Raw genomic sequence first — 23,129 nt, 5'->3', positions numbered from 1 at the left:
AAAGTTTAAATGGATCTATTACCAACAACCTATGTTTGCCCTGGTAACACTTGGATGTTTCCTTATCACGGTTTAAATGGGTGTGTTCCTTTGACGTAGCCTGTTTATTGCAGAAATAAGAGAGGGGAAATCAAGCGATGCATTTTGAATGATCAATTTGACAGCTTTTGTTTAAGACCACGTAACAGATCAACTTCTCACGGACGGATCAGATTACGGAAAAAATGCTCGAAATCTAAAAAAGGAAAGTGGGACAGAGTGAGTGTAGAGTGTAGCCAACATGTCAATCTGCGTCAGGGACCCGGAGCCTAGAGTCCCGTAGCACTGCACCGGTGAGAACCGGCACGTGGGCCAGAGGCAGGGCAACGTGCGCCACCGTGAACGGGGAAAGTATGGCGGTCGTGAGGACAGCCCACGTCTCAATGAATCAACAAAGTCCTAGAAAATTAAACAACAACATGTGTAGGCCTAATCCTGCCAATCCGAGACATTTCTGGAGGATATTGGAGGGCTAAACACCGGGGACGGTGACTGAGGTTACCGCTGGTGTTCCTGCATCATGCCGGCAGAGAGCGAGCTGCTTTTCCCCGGTCTGCTCGGAAGAGGAAAAGCCGCTCGCCGAAAATGGAGCTGAGAGAGAAGACCGAGAATTAAAAGGCTGTACGGGGAAAATAAAATAAATGATCCATATAGACCTAATCATGGCAAAATAATGAAAACATTTGTAATAATAATAATTTAAAAAGATAACAACAACAAAAACATTATTGCGCTATCGTTGTTTATAATATCTCAATAATATTATCAGTAGGGCTAAATTAGGCTAGTAATCATTTGATATGGAGATTACTAATAACCTAATAATTATTATGAATCATAATAATAATAATAATTATTATTATTACTAGGCTATTATATAGGCTACTAGCCTACTACTACTAGGCTACTACTAGGCAATAATAATTATAATAATAATAGTAATACATACATACATACATATATAGAGAGTATATTATGAGTAGTAATTAGTCTTATATCCATATTGACCAATCAAGTTTATTATTAGCCTATAGGTTTTCAATAGTAATATTTTCAGTAGGCCTAGGCCAGACAATTATTGATAGGCCTAATTAATATAGTCCTACCAGATCATATCAGGATAATGATCGGACTCTTTATGACTGGTTAGAATGACAGATGTAGGCCTGTTCTGAATCCTCAGTGAGTTCAACAAAGGATGCAAATATATCCCGCCCGCTGCAGCTTGACATCCGTGACGGCATCGTGAAGAGCCTACCGGGATGTTGTTGTTGTTGTTGTTGTTGTTGTTGTTGTTGTCACCTGATCATATAGAGGTCTCTCCATTCAAATACTAATAATCCACATGCAGGACATTTGTTTACTTTTACAATCAGAGCCTAGGCCTAATGATCATTGTAGGGATATGATTAGCCCAAAATAAATTGGAAGACCAAGAATCATGAGGTTGCATCCCGGGCCTGGACCCTGCTGCACTTTAAAGGCAGAATATAGTTCACAGCAGCTATGCAAACAGCGAACCCCGCTGCGTAGGTTAACGTTATTGCATTCGCTTCTAATGTGCTATAAAGGTTAATGGCTCTGCGTGCTACAAGAATAAACAGAATAGCGTAGAACTACTCGAAAATCGCTTTTATATTGTCTGTCAAACCATGAGTTATGGCACACACCCACACAACACGGCCTGTGCCGTGAGTCGTAGACAGAACGGTGCCTCGCGCGGTCACTCGTATAGCAGGCTATATACGTTCGTTCGACTGGAGTTGCGAGACCCATGCACGCGGTCAGTCGGTGAATGGGAATTTTTAAGTGTGGACAGAAACATTGAAATTCCCCGTCGGTCCAGTGGCGAGGTACCTCCCTCCCTCTCCCCCCCACCCAGACCCCCTCTTTTGTTCCCCTCCATTGCTTCGCTTTGAAAGGGGTTAAAAAAATACGCTGATGGCTCGCGCTGCTCACACAAACCACACCACTGCCCCCCAGCGGCCGCCGGGATGTGCGTGAGTGTGCGAGTGCGCGCGTGTTCTTTGTTCACTCGGCCGAATAACTAAATAAACCTCCTGTACACGTTTGCTTACACGTACCACGAGTGTCCCATAGCAGCAGATCTGCAACATCCGAGGAGATGTCAAATGTAATTCAGGATTCAGCCCCAGTGTATCTATAGCCTATATACGTCCTTCCACGCACGCGATTATCCATTATTTTTTTCACCAGAACAATGAAGCCAGAAGCACGATTTCTTACTTAAGGGTTCTGGATGTAATTCACATAATTTAATTAGTCCTTAGATATGTTAATGAGATACGGGGAAAATGTTGATTACCGTTCCTATATAGGCTCTGCAGGGCATTCTTTTATCTCAACGCCTTCGTCATTTAGCGTGATTAATCATCTAACTACATTTACCATTAAATGAAATAAATATCCATTCCACACTGCCTACCTGTCAGTGGCATCAGTTATTTAATGGGTATTCGGAGATGAATGTATATGCAGCAATTATTCTCATCTTGGGATGTGACATTTATTTAATAAGGAGACAATATAGAAAAAATTATCTATGAAAATTCTCTGAAGCCAAAATGTTCCAAAATACAAACTCAATCCATTAAAAAAGTAGTACAGCCGCAAACCTATCTAACAACCTAAAGCGTACATGTTATCCTCATTGAATTCAATAAAGAAGGTAAATTCACCAGGCAGAAAAGCAGCAGACAGATTCTTTAACTAATGATCTACCAAATCAAGTCATGTCTATTAACAATCGAATGTTTATTAGCCTAACTACTTAAATAATTGATATAGATAGATAGATAGAGACCAGGAGGCGTAATCACTTCACAAAAACTTCTAGCCCTACACACACACACACACACACACACACACACACACACACACACACACACACACACACACACACACACACACACACACACACACACACACACACACACACACACACACACACGGCAACAATTAGCTACGACAGATGCAGGCTTTCGTCTTCTATACTGTTGACTTGGAAGGCACAAGAGGCACACACAATATTCACAGCCTACTCAGCTGAAATGGGAATTACCTGTAAACTACGACCATCACATTTACTGTAGCTTGTTAGTGTGTGTGTGTGTGTGTGTGTGTGTGTGTGTGTGTGTGTGTGTGTGTGTGTGAGAGAGAGAGAGAGAGAGAGAGAGAGAGAGAGAGAGAGAGAGAGAGAGAGAGAGAGAGAGAGAGAGAGAGAGAGAGAGAGAGAGAGAGAGAGGGAGAGACCGGTGCGGAGCTGTTGTTTATGTAACGGGTTGTTTGCTCGTTAACAAATAAACAGCTTGGCCGCGAGCACAGGGCGTGAAGTAGAGGTCTGTGGCCTCGCGCCCTCTGAGGAAGGAGAGGGGGGGTATTAAAAACGCTCAAGTTTTCTAAACCTCATTAATGAAGTCTTATGAAGTCCTTACTAGCTGGATGAAACGAGAAAAGTGGCTCATAAAACAGAGGGGAGAAGAAAACCACACAGGCCTCCATGTGCCTTCCTCTCGCCCTCTCACACCTTTTCCCGAGGCTCCCTCTGTGAATAAGTCTTATGCATCGAACACTGACATTTTCATAATTTGTTATATTTCTTTGTATTTACAATAGCATGAATTTTTATGAATGTTACAACTCTATTTTAAAATGTCAATTTACATAGGCTACTTGAGGAAACCTCTCGTTTTAAACAAATAAACAAATCAAACTCAACAATTTAACATTATGATATTATAACATTCACGTTAGTTTACAACTGTCAGTAAATAACGTTGAGATGTTAACTGACCTGGCTCATGTCTGGTGGATGGACAGTTCTACGCTCATGGCTCTGGTCATAATTATCTGGCGGCGTTGCGCATGCGTCATATGTGGGTTATAGCTTCGAAGGCTTCGATGCCATAAGATTATGATTAAGGGCAGGTTGCTGTCCCGGGGGCACGCGGGAAAGGGGCTTTAACACTCCCCTTCCCTCTCTCTCTTGCCCTATCGCCTCCCAAGACGCCCCAGCTCAAATAGCATAGTTTTGCTGAATCCGAAACTGAGAAAATACATTTTGAAAGGTCAATCTCTTTCAACATAATTGGAGTAAGTGATGATCCTGATTATAAATCGGTTAACACTGACACATGTATACATCGAATGCTGTAATGCAAGCTCATCATGTATGCATAAGCATTTTGCTTAATACAAAACAGGGCACATGCACAGTTTGCCCAAAAATTAGACACTAAAACATGCAAGGTAAACTAGAATCCAGGCTAAACATTTGGTTGTTCAGACAATCTGGTTTACAAATGAGATGACACCGACTGCATATTTCTCACAAAGGTCACATTCACCTTAAACAGGATTTTCACCACTTTCACTTTTAAAGTGAGTTGTAGCCTAACTGACGGAAGACTTTCTGAAGAGAAAGTAAAGTGAAATCAGAAACAACACCCTTGCAACTTTTCAGGCATCTTTCAGGCATCATTTGTTAAAAGTGGATCTAAATAGAATAATCAGCCTGGTAGGATAATGAACATGTTTAGTTAAAATCGTCAATGAACAATTGAATGTTAATGTTGATCTTTTATTTCAAGCAATACATGTTCATAACTGGGTTGTAAGCCATCAAAAGGCTATCGATTATTTGGTATATAATGTCTTTGAATATCCATATCTTTACTGTAAATGTTTGAGTGACAAACTCGTTCCAAACTCGAACCCAAAGTTATAGACCACATTCTTAACGGACTCGGAAACGATATAACGCGAATAAACATATTATAGATTAGTAGCCTAATTGCTTTGTAATTGCATAGTTGTTGCATAGTTGAGCCGTCTAAATGAACGAGGACAATTCCTTATGTAACACAAATCGCTCAACTCAAGACGTAAACACATATCCAATTAATACATTGTAAGGCTACTGCAGTAATTCACCGCTTTCGGGCAAATGTATTACCGAAATAACACATCGTTCAAAACTGCGCATGACAGAAAACACCTTTATTCCAATAGTCTTGCTCTTTCCGCCCCTCGCCCTTAGATTTTTTATTTGATCAACAAGGAAATACTCTTAACTAATAACATTGAATCTGTGTGTTTTTGCATAATTTGAGTAATGTTAGTTTTGTTTGAAAATAGATGGTTAGACTAGGCTATAGCGTAAAAAAGTTATCATTAAATGTGTAACTTCTTAAGAAGATTTGATAGGCAAGTAGCAGGAGGTTGAGCAGGTCGACATGACTGTCTAATATGGTTTATTGTTAAACATAGCATACCGTAACAGCTGCTTTCCCAGACGCTGGCATATCGAATAATCTAAAGCAGAAAACACACGGTTTGGAAATCAGAGAGGTATGTTTTTATGTCACCGTTTCACCTCCAAATGTCCCAGTGTCAACTTTCAGTTTTACACCAGACTTTGATTATGCCAAATTGACAAGTTGTCACTTGTCACAAAACAAAGTGTTACTACATTGTGAACAAAGCCAAAAACAGCCAGCAGTTAATGCTAGAAATACAATTGTTAGCAATACTTTTACATCCCATCCTATCCAATATAGGTATAGGCCTATAAAATAACATTTGGTCGTCAAACTGTTGTCTGATTATGGTGCAGATTTATGCAGATTCGATTATCGGAATTGTGAGGGGGAGAGGGGCCAAATTGAGATTAATCTGTGAGCTCGCGGGTGATTAATGTTCAACAGAATTCAGAGGACAAAAGTGAGCTATTTAGAGAGGGAAAAAGTAAAATGGTTATTAAGGGAAAAATAGACCTGGCTGGAGTAGCCTGTATTACATTGTTCAGCAACTTTGGACTACTAATGGCCTCGCCGATGTCAGCTGTCCTGTGTGTCACAGAGCTATAACCATTCCTGGACATAAGCCACACTGGTTATAATAGAACTGGTTATAGTATAACCGGTTATATTGTAACTAGCCGTAGGCTAAATCGCGACCACGCCTGCCTCACCACGAAAAGTGTTTATAAATGTCTAAACCAATTTCCAAATATCGTTGGTGATAGTTCTATTGTCTAAACATAACTATGAAATACAGGACATTATTAACACTGCCATTCCTATCCCATTAGGCCTAACAGACCCAGTTAGCGTCAGGGTGGGTGTCACCGGGCAGGGTGAAGTGCCTCCCCACCGTTTCTGAGACACAGCCTATTCTATTGTGCTGAAAATGGACAGCAAACTAACTACCAAACTAACAGTGACAGACAAACCCATGCTGCACAAGGATCACCTCTTGACAGGTGAGAGAGGTCGTGAACTCTGACCTTGATAAGCCCCAGCACCAGGTTGGTCTTTTATGGGCGTTGCTTCGGCTATCAAGCAATATACACTGCTTCTACTTGGACTGGTGGGCTGCAGCCTGTTCAGCTGGGACAATGGATATTCGTTCCATTCTGTGTCTCCTCCTGCATGGACATAATGGTCTCACCACGGCCTATCCATAGGACCCATGGGCAGGACATTTACATACCTTTCTTTGAAGGGTTTTTTCCAATATTGTTTCATAGCTATAGTGGCCATGTAACAATACTGCCTATATACTTTCTAAATTGCACACTAGCCAATGTTAATTGTGAAATAATCTGTGTTGAAAGACTCTGGACGGGAACACAATTATGATACAGTCCTGCCCTCAGTAGACCCTCTATCATCCCCATTCTGCCTAGTTCCTGTTAACAAATGCTCTAGCAGATTCTCAACACTTACTCCTACAAGGAATTCCCCTCAATATGCGTTTAGCGCAATAAGAGTCTAATAAAACGGTACTGTTTAGTATATGGTATATGGCTATACTATACTATACTATAGGCTACTAACCTTCCATCGCCTATTATCCTCATTCAGAGTTCTCATCAGAGTGTATTAATTCCTTAACATATATAAGCTACACACTCAAAATGCATCTTTGGTTGGGTTAGGGGCCGAAGCAACGTCCAGTTTTAACCTGGCTGTAGCCTACAAATAAGTGAGTCGAAAATAAAACTACTCTACAACCTACGTACCGGTTTTCTCTGTTGTTGACAATTGAAACATATTCTAAATATAATCATTTTCATCTCTTTATTACAACGAGACTGTGTATTCTGTGTGAACAGTGCACATTGCTCTCTCTCTCTCTCGGAAACATGCAACATCAGCTGATGTGTCACGTGATTCGGAGTCGTGGGTTCATTTTTCTTCATGCAAAATGGAGTTGTCGGAGTGTGTGCAGAGAGGGCTGCAGTGTTTAGCAGACCCGACGGTGTTCGACCTGGACACCTTCACAGTGTTGATCGACGTCGCCTTTCGCAGCCTCCTCTCCTCCCATGCCGACAGCAGCGTTTTAGGTAAGCCCGTTAGTCTCTGCGCGAGCCTATTGTCTGTGCTGCCGCCACTTCCGGTTTCTTTCCCAGTGAGGAGATAGATAGGGTAGCTTTGCAAAGCTTGAAATGCAATGATAGTGTATCCCTATATGCCTATAGCAATGCAATGGATACAATGTAAACATATTTGTGTCTTGTGTGTTTGAAGTGGTCACTTTATTCTCGCCGCGAGCCTGAAAAACATGATCACGCGCTGTTCACTATTAGAGAGTGTTCTGAGCCAGTGCAGCATCACCCGGTAGCCTAGCGGTGTGTAGCTACACTAGATGGGAGAGCTGCAGAGAGCAATGATCTCTGAATAATCGTAGCTGCAATTTAAGCCTGTTGCACCTGAGGAACGTATTGATTATTTGACTTCGGATTTCTTAAGACTGTCCGTTATTCGACAATGCAGAGGGAGAGAGAGACAGAGAGAGAGAGAGAGAGAGAGAGAGAGCGCGTTTGAATGTACATATTTTATTTGCATCTCATCATCTGCATCCCATCGTCTTCCACAGAGTGCCATATACACACATACATAATTAGACAATCATTTGTTTTGTATCGCAGATCAACCCGAGTTTAAGCGCATTGACCAGACCCTCTTGAAACACTGTCACGTGTCAGCGACCACCTGCATACTGGAGGGGGTTAAACAAAACGCGGACAAATCCACAATAAGGTGAATATTTATTCTGGCGTCTGATGTTTGAATAGAAACATTGAAGTCATTTGTCCACATTTTAAGTCATTTGTCCACACAATGTGGACATTTGCCTCCATGCACTGTAACAATAACAATCGACAAAACACCTATAACAACGTTAAAACCCTAGATTCTTCCTGTAGTTGATCTGTGTTGATCCTCTGTCCTTACAGCTCGTGTCTGGAGGAAGTTAGATTTGATGCGGAGCAAACGGAAGTGTTCTACACCTCATTCCAGGTGATAACTATGTTGACTATGTTAGGCCTAGGTCGATACCTAGCCTATGTTCAATTCAACTTTATTCGCCATGTGCAGTGCACTAGGAACATGACTTGGTATTCTACCATACTAAACAAGCTACAGTACATACAACAACAAGACGACAACACGACAGTACTCAAGACAAACTATACAGTACCGATATGAGTGGATACTATGAATAAATACTGTACAACTAAGTGCAAGAACATGTAAAGTGCAAGTTTAGTGTTGACTAATATGTTAGACCTATCATTATTTAATGTAGACTAAAGATTATTCAAACTGGTGCAGGATCTCAATTCTACCTTTTTTGTCCCCCCTAGAAATATAAAAGTGACCTGGAAACTCTATTGTCAAGGTAAGCTTAGTATGTCCTGCGCAATGACTGTGCAAAAATACCTACAGAATTAGGCCTAATTTGAGGAATGTGTTTCCACATCTTATTTTGTTGTGCCTTGCAGAAGCTTTTTGGCTTGTCAAACCAGCTTTTAATATGAACTTTGTCTGTAGGCATGGCGATTATTGTTACATTCCAAAATGCAATATAGCCTATGCAAGGACTTGTAAGCTTTATATCAATAGAAAGCTCTAGATGAGATCTAGCTAACGGCAAAACAATGTGGCTGAAATCCTCAAATCGACTGAAATAGATGGTAAAAACAAAGGTCCCATCACAGCATGAGGGGTTCAGCTTGATGGCAAAATTCAACTCATTGCTATTCAACTCAGCAACATGACTTGATCGTGTTGTGCAAAAGGCAAGTGACAGTAAATTGTTTGTGATTTTCGAAATATTTGTTCAGATTTTATTTTGCCTTCTTATTAACTGAAATCAGATCTTTCTTTAAGAAAACATAAGTGGTTTTTACATTGTTGTTGTTAAATGTAATAAACACTAGACTTAACAATCTCAGATTTGTTTTGGCTTTCCTAAAAATGTTAGAAAATGTCACTTATGCTTTGGTAGTCTACTTAACATTTTATGGAAATCCATTAAAAGGCAGTCTATTAGTACATCCATGTTTGGAATAATTAGATATAACCATTGGAGAACATAAATGCATCATGAGCTTAGTTTAACTTATCAGAACACAAAGTATGAGTTTGTTTTACTCCATTGTTTGTAAACGATCAAAACATGGTTAAAACCATCATTTTGGTAGTTCATAGTTTCCTCATGGATGGTCAGTCTTTGCATTCACATAGCCCAGTTTGTGAATTTGAGAGTGGTTACATTTCACCAGCCTCATAGTGTTAACCAACTAAGTGGTTGTTGCTAGTATCCCAGATTGCCCTTTAAATTGTGTGGCTAGTGTGCCAAATTTAGCATATTTTAACTACACAAATTCATGTTGAAACATGCCATGCCAAATAAAATAAGACATCAAACAGCCGACAGAAGCTGAATGAACCAGACTCTTCATTCCTGATGGGATTTTCATGTGACACTTTTGAGCAGTTAAGTTGTCCAGAGCACATGGCACTAGAAGCATTGAGTTAAATAGCCTACAATGATTTTAAAGCTTTTGTGAGGGCAGGCAAGTCATCCTTTTTTGCAAGCCCATGAGATGATTAAGTTAAGCCAGCAACAATGCACATTTCGCCAAATGATTTGGGGATGCATATTGAAAGGCCAAAGTTGTGAATCTATTTTCTAATTATTATTATTTTTAAATTTCTTCTAAAATATAGACCTGTTGCTACTAAACTATCATGATTTGAATGGGTAATTGTAAAGAGTCCAATAGCAAGTACGCTATAGACGTGAACCTGCACATTTTGTCATTTGTGACAATGTTTTTACCCCATTGTCCTTTGATGGCTTAAGTTAGTGAAAGCGTCTGCTTGACAGCAAACACTTTAAATCGGTTTATTTTTCTTAGAAAAAGCACAGCTCTTTTACAGGGAGCGTTTGTTTAGCGCATTGATAAAGGCAGCTTTTACATTGTAATTAATCACGCTGATTGTCCCTTTTGTCATTGTCCTGACAGGCAAACTTCCAAAACGTCTCACTGGTCCCAAGCTATATGTTCAAACGTATCTTTCCCGATGTAGATATTTTAATTTGAACCACACAAGTATGATCAACCTCATAGGACGAAAGACTACAGGGAGGTTACTACTACGGGAATTATTCACAAATCTGTAGGCCTATAGGCTATATCCTATATGTTAAACTGCCAGTACCTATTTTTTTATTTTTAATTCTGAAATCATTCCCGTTTCTTGTCCAGGAGTGTATTGCATTAAGATAATGTGGGCCTTCTGTTCTGTGTTTGTGCATGTTTAGTATAGGGAGATGCCCACCTCACATCAACCTTCTCTTCTGTGTGTTTGCATGTTTAGTATAGGGAGATGCCCACCTCACATCAACGATGTGTCCTGGCGCTTGGAGTACTGCATTAAGGTATTTTGTTTGACAGCGATCACGGTTGGTTGGATTTTGGTTATGTGGATTAAAGTCTTAAAAAGTCTAATTCATGTTGTCTCCATGGCAGAACGGGCACGTGCATAAAGTCAACGAGCCCTCCTACCTGATCTCATTAAATATCGAGGTAGGCTACACTATAATAGCCTATACGTCCAAGAAGAATTGAGTATGAAAGGCAAACTGTCCTGTATTAACTTGTGTGTCAGCATATAACAAGTGTTGCATTTACAGAATGGCGATAATGGAGGGTCGTCAGAAGTCAACTTTAGCTGCACGATGGAACAACTTCAGGTACAGTTATTTGGAACGCAGTAGAAATGTGGTATGCATACAATGCATTTGTACAGAATGGCTATAGTCATGTTTTACATTAGGCATTACATTACATGGATACAATTAGGCTACATGTATTAAATAATCTACAACTATCACCATACACTGTTGTTTCCATCCTTCGGATTAAATAGAATTCCAGAATTCAATGTTTAATAAAACAAAATAGCAGACAGAGCACTTGTGAACTCCTTTAACTCCACATTGATTTCCCGTTATTAATTGTGTTTATTTTGTTTAATGAATGAATGGGAAATGGCCAGAGTGGATGTGTGAAAAGTAAAGCATTGGAACTTGTATCGCCAAGTCCGTTGTGCTTCGAATATGCATCGAGTCTTTCAATTATCTTTCTATGATCTGTGTCGAGATGATCGTCTTGCTGACACAATGGCGACATTGGCCGTAACCTTTTGGCTACCTATACTGCAGATGTTTTTTTGATATCGAATATTTCTGGTCTATATAAATCCATTGATTGTGACATGGAGTCTGTGCTTCAAATAATGTGCTACTGTTTTGTCGTGTGTGAACGTCGATGTTGTAGTTTAAAGCAGCCTATCCTCCTGAAAGATACGTGCAGGAGGACCGTGCTTAAGTGACACGAGGCTTCAGTGACGTGTCCGGTTTAAATATGTGCCTGTGTTCATCTCACCTGTTCCTTCTATCTGTTTATAAATTGTCTTATTCGAGAGTTTGATGCATTATTTCCAACAGTCCTCCAGATAATTTGTCCGCAAGGTTTCCCCCCTTGCCCCTGCACTATACTGGTTAAAGTGTATTCTCTGTTCCAAGACTTTACTCTGTTATAGGTATATCTGTGCGGAGGCTTCGGTAAATGAGAACGCCATGTTTATGAGGGATAGCCTCATTTTAGGATTAATGAACTTTAACGTTTGCATTTCAATTGACGTCAACCTCCGTAATCCAAATAGCCTATACTTAAATGCAACACGCAGGCAATATTTTAGGACCTTTAGGCTACATTGAATCATCTTTAACCATGCCATGTTAATAACATTTTTGCCGCATGTGTAAAAGTTCAGTCATGGGCATGATTAGCTCTTATTGAAGCAGCGCCCATGTTTCAATACAGACACTTTACTTTTCCCGTTAGCCGATACGGAAGAATGACCCAGAACGTGGCTATGGACCATGGACCTGTGGTTGCACGGTCTACATTTGAGATGCAAGTCATGGTTCTGTCGTTGACTGCTCAGTCATGAATCGCTTAGGCTATAGAAATCCCTTGAATCCAAGTGCCTTTTTGATAAATTATTGAATATTTTTATTCGTGAAATGCTGCATTTCTCATTTTTCTATTTTTCCAAACCATAAAATGTATGGTGTTTTAAACTCCCCCCATACTCATTATGTTGAAGTGGACCGACTATGTGACCTTGTTTTTTTTCAGGATTTGGTGGGAAAGATGAAAGACGCGGCCAAGTGTCTGGAGAAAGCTACGCAGTTGTGAGCTCGCCCTCGAACCGCCGTGACAGAACAGCGGAATCAGGTTTCGCAAGTGACCCCCTTCCTCTCCTCGCATCACTGACGTTCAGCAATTCAACGTGGAGTTGATATCTATTTTTTTTCTTTGCATTTTTGTACTTGTTAGATTGATGCGGAAAAAAATCAATTATGTTCAACAATGATATTGTAAGCAATAAAATGTTCAATTACATTTTTCCTTCATTGTCTTCTGATTTATTTATTGCAGCTGTTTAGGTGAGAAATTACAAGGACTAGCCTAGCCTACTACTTAAACTTTGTACAGGTATTTTTCGGTGATGTCCTTGAAGCCCGACCTGTACACTCCAGTGTTCGACTACACTTCCTGACTGACAGTAAAGGTGTCCAATATAGCCCATCGCGTCTTTGTCAGTGCGATACATCAACCTTAAGGTCTGGCGTCTTTATGACAAATTAGAAAATCCACATGAAATGAAACTCTGTGCCACTGGCGAGGCGAGGACGGTCGTCAAACGCACTGGTTCGGTGACGTAGTGGCTTTTGCCAGCGCAAACACGAGCTGAACAGCATCTACATAAAGCAACGTCCCAAACGACCCATGGCTCAAATTCCTAAACATCCAAGACACTTCTATTGCCTCTATTAATTCGTAGTCTAATTTTGAGTCAACAGTGTAGCGTCTTGGTGTTTTATGCATTTATCACAAAGACGCATTTTTGCTTATAGCTGAAATGGTTTTGGAAAAGGAGACGGCAAACGCACCGTTCCGAAAAGAGAATCTCTATAGGCTATTGTAGAATATCAATGTTGCTGTAGCAGCTGATACAAACACACCGTAGCACCACTCGAGTGTTGTCAATGTGTTCAAAGGAAATGATGCGACAGGGCAACAACATGGGTTGAATATGTATATTTATTTGTGTCATTTCTCGAAGCATCGTGAATTGGCCCGACTGGAATAGCCTAGTGTAGTACACCGACACTAATTTCCAGGCCACCCTTAAGGAATGGGACCACGTGACCAGAGCGGGGCGGTCGAACTACAAGCCATTTTGGGGACGGTGTCAGTTTCCACACAGAGCACACACACTGCTGCATTTTTCAAAGAGCCGATTTTGGAGGCAAACTTGTCCGAGAACGAAGTCCGACCGTTCGGAACGCACAAGCCAGAAGTCTGGAACCTTCAGCGACAGAAAATACTTTACGCGCACGATTTGCAAAGCGGGAGAAAAAGACGAATTGTAACGCGTCTGAAATGAGCTCCGGGTTGCCTTGCGCTCTCCGCAATTGACAGCGTCTGCAGCTCGTTTCAAGATGGCGGCTCGGCTCGCATTCTGTTTCTGCTGATCGCCTTCTAACTTTCATTGTCTCCTCGTCTCCAGTCGAGCCGTTCACCAGTCGAGCCTTGGGGTATGTAATCATTCGATATCTTCTCTTACCGTAGAATAAATAACGGTAGGGTTCTCGGTGCGCGTATGTGTTTTTTTGTGGGTTCAAATGGAGATCGAGCCCGTGGTGGATGCGGGGCTTTGACGGTGGCTCGCGCTCACCGACGTGGAGCTCTTCTGTCCTCGCTCTGCTTTTTAAAATGTGTTCATTTCTCACGCACGCTTTGGCATTGCGCTACACAGTCCCGCGCATGAGATTCTGTACTATTTATTGTTGCGGTCTGTTATGTTTGTTTATGGAATGGGTTTGGTTGATGTTGTTAAAATGTCCACAAAGTCCGTGATCTCAAGCGAACGAGACCGAGATGGATGAGATGTTCACGGCAGCACGAGCTCTAGTGGTTCTCCTTATTGGTAAAGTTCCATCTAGTGTCCCCATTTTATAGAAATATGACCTCTTTGATGTTGGGAACAGGTTAGTGTAGTTGTATTACGCATATGTTGCGATGCGTTTGTTTTATTAACTTAAGTTCCCCCTTGGTGAATACTGGTCCCTGTACGTTGTGAGTGTTAAACCTTTTAATTATTCATCATCAAATCGTCGCTATCAGTTGGTAAAGACGGGATCAGAGTTATCCACGCCAGATGACTGTGTTACAATATTGGCGCACGTGAATTTGGAGTCAAACCACTTTTATGATTTTTTTCCTTACTGATTGGCAAGATGTTGGCTACGACCTCTGATTAATAAGGATCATTTCAGCAATAAGGCTCCTCGCGTGCAACTTACTTGACATTATCTGTCAAATGTAGATGACCTAATAAGAATGGATGGTTTAAACATGGCTTAATGCACCATAAACCTTCTTGATGTCAAAATGGACAGCCTATGACACCCTATCCTCTGCCAAAACAGAAGATTGTGTTGGTTTCTCGCAGCCTAATGTTTGAGTGAGCAATCTCACCTCCTCTTGTTGGTTCACTGTTAGGAATTGTGCATTGAATGTTAAAAATGCAGTTGATCGTGCGTAAAAATCTATCTTTCAACAATCAAACGCTAGTTTTGCACTGAGTGAGAACATCATGTCGTTTGATAAGTGCAGGCTGAACGAGCCAAATGTGTTGTTTGTCCCATATGCTTTGTAATAAGGTCCTTTTGATCATGCGTTATCAATGCAAATGCTCTTCTGTGGAAGTGAACAGTTTAAGTGGGAAAGAATATGTTCTTGCAGCTGACAGCCCATCCATGATGTTTTCATTGAGAGTGAGGTTACAAACGCGGATGCTTGTTACATTAGTCAGATCTGTGTTGATACAATGTTGCTACTTTTCACAGTTCTAGGAATGCAAATATGTATATTTTATGTCCAGCCATGGGGGCCAAGCAAACGCTTTCGCCATGCAGAAACACCCCTTTACAGAGGCCTCGACCCCCCCCCCCCCCCTTGTCAATGATGTTCATTTTGATATCTGGTAAAGTGGTCTCCCATCAGCTCCAGTTGACATGCTTGTGCCAGTATATGACTTGTGCACTGGCACCTCAGATGGATATAAAGATGGTCAGCATCATCAATTAGGCTACAACAGGAGAACTATTCAGTGATGAGCTGTCTGTCTTCATCCATTGTGATGTGCTGAAATGATAATAGCTGGGCTATAAGTGATCATGTCCATGTCCGTATACCTTTTGGTCGAAACAAATACAAATATAGCCTATATATATATTGACTGTAGCGTCCACGTCCTTACAGGGGCTATTTGTTGCGCGGGACACTGAATGCTGTTAGGCTACTGCAGATCACGACCGAAGATTAGAAAGCATGGGACCCGTTGCTTCATATTGAGATCATAACGTGTCTCCCAGTTCAAAGTTCAAAGTGGATATTGAAAATATATTCAACTTTGGTAGCCATCATTTGTTGCATATGTTGAAAATATTGAATGGTTTTCTACGTTCTGCTATGGATACATTTTTCGTGCTGCAGCTGCTTCGACATGGTGAAGTTGTCTTATATGCGTGTTTATGTGTTTCTGTCAGCATGGCCGTTTGGTTCTGCGATGCTCATCCCAAAGCAGTGGTATATAGGCTATAACAGTTGTGCAAACATCAGTTAGTTAATCGACTGATTGTGTAAAAGCTTACCTGTTTGCAATGCCATTCGTTTAACAATATTGAAGTCTTCAACGCTCCCGAAATTCGTGTTTTATTAATTTAGGCTCCAGCACACGATGTGCTAGTGGGTCGCTACCCCAGTGACCTGGATGGAGTTAGGAGGATATCTATAATTGTAAAGCCTTTCTCCTCGACATCAGAAGCCTCCTAATAGAATGAGATTGGAGGGTGTTCATCACGCACGCGGCATGCATGTTATCATTGTTGTGGTCCTAGCTACGTCACGCAATGTCGCTCGGACCACTTTTGATCCAACTCTGGATGTTTAATTTCTCGTGTACCATGTTTTATTCTTCATGCCAGTAGCTTAAACTAAAGCAACAATCCATGGTCATGTGTTTTAAAGGAGGGCGGCAATCTTTTGCAAGAGCAAGTCGTTGTATTGTTACGGCATTATAAATGTGTCTAAAATTAAAGGGTTTATGGTGAGAACAAAGATAGAGCGGTAGCAAGAGAATATAGACGATAACTTAACTTATAAGTTTGTCTGTCCTCCCAGACGTTGTTTCCAAACAACCCCGCGATGTCAGAGACATTTCCCCCCATTGCTCTATGCTGCTATTATTATTATTGTTGGCTAGTCCAGCTGCCCGTTGACACTTATTTAGTAGCCTCGCCTCCATGTCCCTTCGGCTGAATAGTGGCAAAGATTTGGTTGTGCTTCAACTTCTGTATTATAAATCACTTCTTCGCCGCCGCATTAGAGGTCGAGCCATGTTATTGCACTGTGCCTATGATAACCTATGTTGGCTGTGCAGGCAGCATGCACCACGGAAACAGCAAGCAAGGGAAAGCGATCAGAGATACAGTCTATTCAGACGAACGCGCACGACAGGGAGACGTGGCTCGAGAGCGACGTAGGAACCGTTTTAACACCCGTTGATGTGGAAATTGTTGTTCATTGTAAGAAATCGTATTATTTTCGAGCGAGACGTTTTTTTTTTTTTTTTTTTTTACAAAATGGCAGCCATGCTGTTGGGACTGACTGTAGCCTATTCGCTATGCGAGGGAAGGACGGATGATATTTATTCACATATTGTTGGGCTGTTCATCGGCACATCGTCAGCGCCAGTGATCATCGCTCTCTGGGCGAAGCACGTGTCCTCGTATCGGTCCCTGGCGAGATGCCAAGTGGTGCGAGCGAAGTTGCTATAGAAACGGTAAGAATGTCCATGTGTGGCACACCTGACAGCGAGTGAATTAACGTCTTCTGCATCCCCGAGAGAGAGGTGAGAGGATTAATTCACCCGAGAATGTCAATGACAAATTGTTGTTGCGATGGTCTCGGCCGATTTGATCTTGCGCATTTAGCCTACACAGTTTTAAATGAAATTCCAGAATCTAGATGTTCCACCACCGAGGCGCTCTTCAAATGTCTCGATGTTAAATATCTATGAGGCTACTTGATTCCAAAGCTACGACGTGTCTTGTTAGTTTTGTGGGTCTGCTATCAAATTCCCATGAGCGACCGAGGAGCACAATACTTAAGCGCTGGGAGGCATATGATCCATTCTAATAGATGGGGTTGATTTATGGCTACTCGGTGCGTTCAGCTTTATGTGCCCCCAACAAATCCAACGACGACATACACCAATTGTTGCCTATCAATCAACTGCTGGGTCCTCTTCTGAAACCGACCAGCCCCTCTCCTGGTTATTATACTATTAGCATAAAGTATGGTGTTTCTGTAGCAGAGAAACAAAACATCCTTCCAAATGGTTTACGCAATTTAAATGAATGCAAGCTTGATCAAGCTGTGAAAGAACTCATACCCTGATGTTGTTTTTTCAATATAAGGCGTTGTTCCGTGGTTACAGATAGCCTGGCCGTCTTGTTGTGTTTTAACTGTGCTCCTGTCTTCCATTGCAGGACTCTGCCTTCCATGACGATGCATCGAACAACTAGAATTAAGATAACAGAGCTGAACCCCCACCTCATGTGTGTGCTGTGTGGGGGATACTTCATCGACGCCACAACCATCATAGAATGTCTACATTCATGTGAGTGACACTCCTTCAAGATTGGGTCCAAGCACAATGGCTTGGTATTGGAGCCAAGCCACATGGTTTCTGAATGATCTGAAATTCGGGCTATTTTAGAATTGTACTATTCTAGGTAGGATAGTTCCTGCGGTCTTAGAACATTTTTGGTGGTAGGAATATAGGGCTATTTATACTAGCTACTGTATGTTGCAAAGCAAAGTGTTCTTAGGAGATAATCAATACTTTACCCTTTAATTTGTGAAAGATGCTAGATCGGTCCTAAATGTATGGTGTAACTGAAACACTTATTTTTTTCATGCAGGAATACAGATTTGCATTTACAGTAAATATGTTTTGTTGATAAAATAAACTAATCCAGAGTTTTTGTCTTTTATGGTTTCAGTCTGTAAGATGTGCATTGTGCGTTATCTGGAGACCAGCAAACATTGCCCCATTTGTGATGTGCAAGTGCACAAAACTAAGCCACTTCTCAACATAAGGTAGGCACATTGTTTTAGAAATATAATTTCTTATGCTCAGTGCTGCTACTATCTGGAATTCTGTAGTATTCGTTACCCATAATGACTGATCCTGAAACTGCTGTTCCTGTCAAGGTCTGACAAAACCCTTCAAGACATTGTCTACAAGCTGGTCCCTGGCCTCTTCAAAAGTAAGCACAATATATTTTGTGAATTGCTGCACCTCTATTTGCCATACTCTCTATGTTCCTTGTAAATGTAGACAAACGACTGTGTCCCGAAGGCGTCATTGGCCGGTGTTTTATACCAGAGAAGCCTTTTACAATAGGTTCTTCATTTCAGTGTGACATAAAGATTAAGCATATTTAAATATAGATGTATGTGAGTCACAACCATGTGTTTCCCTATAGATGAGATGAAGAGGCGGAGAGATTTCTACGCAGAGCACCCCTCTGTAGATGGTGAGTCTATAAGCGCTTGTACATACACACAGTGATGGATTGAGTTTCATTGGCGTAATCCATTGGAGTTTGATTCCATTGGAGTTGTGAACCGTCATGATTTTGCTTGATTTTGAAGTCATAGCTGGAAAGGTTGAACCCTATCCTCTGGACCTCTCTTCTGCTTCAGAAGTTTGATTCATTCATTTGAGTGAATGATGTGCCTGGTTGAGGAAATCATTTGTGTTTCTCTTAAATAGTCCTCTTCTGAGTCCAACCGATAATAACATAAATATTGTCAAATTATTTTCTTTTGCGATATACTTGTTCCCTTTTGGTTTGTGGTAAACTCTGCAACTTGTTGATTGTTTTTGTTTGTTTGTCAGCGACTAACGGATCAAACGAGGATCGTGGGGAGGTGGCTGACGAGGACAAGAGAATCATCACAGATGATGAGATCATCAGCCTCTCCATCGAGTTCTTCGACCAGAATAAGTACGTGTCGGACATGTCTGTCCATCTCATTTTCTAGTATCAAAATGGGGTACTGGTGGTGTGGTATAGGGGTAGTGGTGGTCTAGTGGATAGTGAGTTGGACTTGTGATCGGAAGGTTGTGAGTTCGAATCCCGCCTGAAGCCACACCACTACTAGTGTGCCCTTGAGTAAGGCACTTAGCCCTCAGTTACTCCAGGGGGAATGTCCCTGTAATTCGTAATTGTAAGTCGCTTTGGATAAAGGCGTCTGCTAAATGGCAAAATTAAATTTAAAATTAAAATGGTATTTGGGAACACTTCACCTTTTGACTTGTCTTGTAACAATAGAATGACTCTAGTGCAAACAATGTATTAGTGCCTGATTTGACAAAATAACATAATAATGGACTTTGAGCAACAAGAACATTCCCTATTACACTTCTTTAGTAAAAAAAAAGAAAAGAAAAGTAAACCCATTGCAATGGAATTATAAAGGCTTTTTTAAATCACACATTATAACAATTTTGTACTAAAAGTAATTTAAATATTAATCAGGGCAATATCATGTAAAGTGTGACTTTACATTTTGTATGACAAACATATTTGTATGATTTGTTTTGTTTCCTTGCACAGTCATGTTTTTTCTTTTAATTATTATTATTATACACTGTTGTGTTTTTGTTTTTTTGAAAACTTAAGTTCTTTTAGAACTAAGTCTTTGTTAGTGGAAGTGTTGTTTTTTGTGAACAGTCACCATTTAAAAAATCTTTGGTCAAAACACATAACTGAAACGTTGCTATCTTTCTCACATAAACGTGAAGTAGTAAGGAAGCGTGTGCTTGTTCTTTTTACTCTGTTTATTCATTCACCAGGAGCAAACTAATGTGTGCAAACATTTCTCAAATATCTTGTGTTACATTTCTGTGTGGTACTGTGAATGAACTAATTTAGTTGTCCTTGACCTAGGGTTAAACTGGCAGGCACAACAGAGGACAAGCAGACTAAAGAACAGGTACAGTGACCAAGTGTTATATTGATTATATTTGTGTAGTAGAAGTGGGATTTTATTTAGTTGTGATGTGGCATGCTCCTACCCAGAGATTGCAGATGCAACTTCAGATGCAATAGTTACATACATAAGTGTACATGTTAATAATATTATATATATATTTATATATAGGGGCCATTTAGCTGACACTTTTATCCAAAGTGACTTACATTGCAGGGAGTCTATACATTTTTCAGTACATATGGTCCCATCGGGAACCCTAACAGATGGAAAAGTATATTAAATGTTTCCTGTCTGTTCTTTGCTGTGTCCTATTGCTTGGTCTCCACTTCCTCTTGCTTTTTTACTGGACATGTTCTCTAACAAACAGCTTACCTACATTCTCATGCTGTTTAGTATTTACTATTACTAACAGCACTCCAATCACTTGGCACACACGGCTGCCGCTGCCTACAACACATCTACATAACACATCTATACAATGTCATCTATAGCTCTGTCGTATTGTTCACCGCCATTGGTTAACATTCTGTCACCACTGAACAGCACACCTCGTTTTTTAATTGTGGGCCGGAAATTTGAATTTACTTTGAATAGTCTGAAGAGAATTGTTTTTATATATCGAAAGGCAAAATGTGTATTACATCTGACTTTCAGTGGCTGTCTCTTGCTTAGACTGATGGTCCGATTTCTCTCTTCTCTCTTCAGAGATGTTTTATCTTAATTAGAAGGTAGGCCAACCTCATGATGATGATGATGATGAGTGTTTATTTTTGCAGTTGAATAATAAGAGGTACCTCCAGTGTCCAGCAGCCATGACAGTCATGCATCTGAGAAAGTTCCTGCGCAGTAAGATGGACATCCCCTGTGCCTACCAGGTAACTGAGCACAAAACAACAACAGAAGGGGAAATGTGATGTTAAATGATGGCTATAGGAGGATTCTGACCAAAAAAAAGCTTTTTCTCCGATTGTTAAAATTAACTGGCTTTAACTGTTATTTATTTAAATGCTGGTAAATTCACAAAGACTGCTTGCAGTTCAGGGGAACAACGAAGGGCATTCTACCGAACATACTCATGAAATGTTGTCTTTGCACAATGCAGGTTGAAGTGATGTATGAAGATGAGCCGTTGAAAGATTACTACACGTTAATGGACATAGCCTACATCTACACCTGGAGAAGGGTAAGAACTGACATAAAGAAGAAATCTGTCATTTTTAAGATTTTATTAGCCAAAGATATTGTTGGTTTTTATATGCTTTATATGTAGTTTTTATTTGGTGTCAACAGTTTGTTGGAGTACAATTTCGACGATTCTTTTTTCCCTTTTGTTTCAACATTTGATTAACCCTGAATTGGAATGTTAAAGTCGAAGTTTCAAAGGTTTATTTCTCCTAACCCTTTTTCAGAATGGCCCTTTGCCCCTCAAGTACCGTGTCAGACCCAGCTGTAAAAAAATGAAGATCGGTCACACACAGGAGGGCCAGAACACCACGGCGCGCTCTGGACTGGAGAGCGACTCAGCCAGCGACAAAGCCAGCAGCCCTGCTGGTGTTCCCTCGACATCCTCGTCGCTGCCCAGCCCCAGCACCCCGGTGCAGTCCCCACATCCCCATTTCCCCCACATCTCCAATGCTGTCAATGGAGCCTCCACCTCGGCACCAGCCCCCAGTCGGCCTTACACCTTTGGAAACAAACCACGGAAGGCTTCCCTGAATGGCTCCGCCTCCTCGGGATGACTGCACACACAGAACCGGATAGCCAACGCCAGACCGCTCAGCTATTTCCATGCCAATGTAGTTCCATTGTTGTAGACGCTCTCTTTTTATTATCGTTGTTGTTATAAATATACTATGTAAGTTTAACGTAGTGGAAGTGAAGCATTTCAATAGGAACATAGCCCGGATGTTATATTGCTGGAAGGTGACATTGGCGGTATGACAGTTGTAAAAAGGTTAGAATGTTGGAGCATAATGCCCCCTCAAAGCTGTGGAACACAATGCCCCCTCAAAGCTGTGTTTTATTTTACAGATGTGACTGAAGATCTTTATATTATTTTCTTTCCATTTTAATGTTTTCAAATCTAAATATGTGTCTATTTTAAGTGTGTATTTCAACCTGTTCCATAAAGCATGTCATGAAAACACATTTTATTACTCATGTTTGAAACGGTTGCCTCTGATTCAGTTCTTTCTACTGGCCTTTGAAAAGTGTTCGAGAGAGAAGTTGATAATCGAAATGATAGCCTACGGATACAACAATGTATAGTATTAGGCCCATGACATTGGGAGGAAGAGAAACTCCAACGATCTGCGAAAATGTACAGCGCTTTTATTACTCGGAAAGTTTCTCTCTTTTATAGCTGCAGTGGAATTGAATTGCTTAGCCTCGACACATATCCTTAACCCTGACACCAAGCAGTTCAGAGTCCACATGTATATAGCGAAATATATGCATATTTAATCAGCGATAATGTCAAATACTCTGCCCAGGAACGGACAGGCTGTTGGAAAGATACACCCCTCACCCATTTCATGCTGACAAATGTTTTGATGTCTCC

At 40.9% G+C, this 23,129-nt stretch overlaps 2 protein-coding genes across 2 annotated transcripts; both read left to right on the top strand.

Moving 5' to 3' along the window:
• Positions 1 to 7,269: 7,269 nt before the first annotated feature.
• commd3 (COMM domain containing 3) lies at positions 7,270 to 12,837 on the top strand (the record flags this gene model as incomplete). Its single annotated transcript, XM_080542799.1, has 8 exons — positions 7,270 to 7,408; positions 7,994 to 8,105; positions 8,303 to 8,366; positions 8,714 to 8,748; positions 10,737 to 10,797; positions 10,889 to 10,945; positions 11,053 to 11,112; positions 12,566 to 12,837. The coding sequence occupies 8 exons, from the start codon at positions 7,270 to 7,272 to the stop codon at positions 12,623 to 12,625; spliced, it is 588 nt and encodes a 195-aa protein (XP_080398925.1). The 3' UTR covers positions 12,626 to 12,837.
• A 1,076-nt stretch (positions 12,838 to 13,913) lies between these two features.
• bmi1a (bmi1 polycomb ring finger oncogene 1a) lies at positions 13,914 to 22,308 on the top strand (the record flags this gene model as incomplete). The annotated part of the gene is made up of 10 exons (XM_080542798.1): positions 13,914 to 14,031; positions 18,052 to 18,182; positions 18,568 to 18,664; positions 18,779 to 18,834; positions 19,054 to 19,104; positions 19,470 to 19,593; positions 20,524 to 20,569; positions 21,346 to 21,444; positions 21,672 to 21,752; positions 21,979 to 22,308. The coding sequence occupies exons 2-10, from the start codon at positions 18,065 to 18,067 to the stop codon at positions 22,306 to 22,308; spliced, it is 1,002 nt and encodes a 333-aa protein (XP_080398924.1). The 5' UTR covers positions 13,914 to 14,031; positions 18,052 to 18,064.
• Between the last annotated feature and the right edge of the window lie 821 nt (positions 22,309 to 23,129).

The sequence above is a fragment of the Nansenia antarctica genome (assembly GCF_963989245.1).
Source record: "Nansenia antarctica genome assembly, chromosome: 12".
Taxonomy (NCBI): Eukaryota; Metazoa; Chordata; class Actinopteri; order Argentiniformes; family Microstomatidae; genus Nansenia; species Nansenia antarctica.
This window is presented reverse-complemented; position numbering and strand designations above follow the sequence as displayed.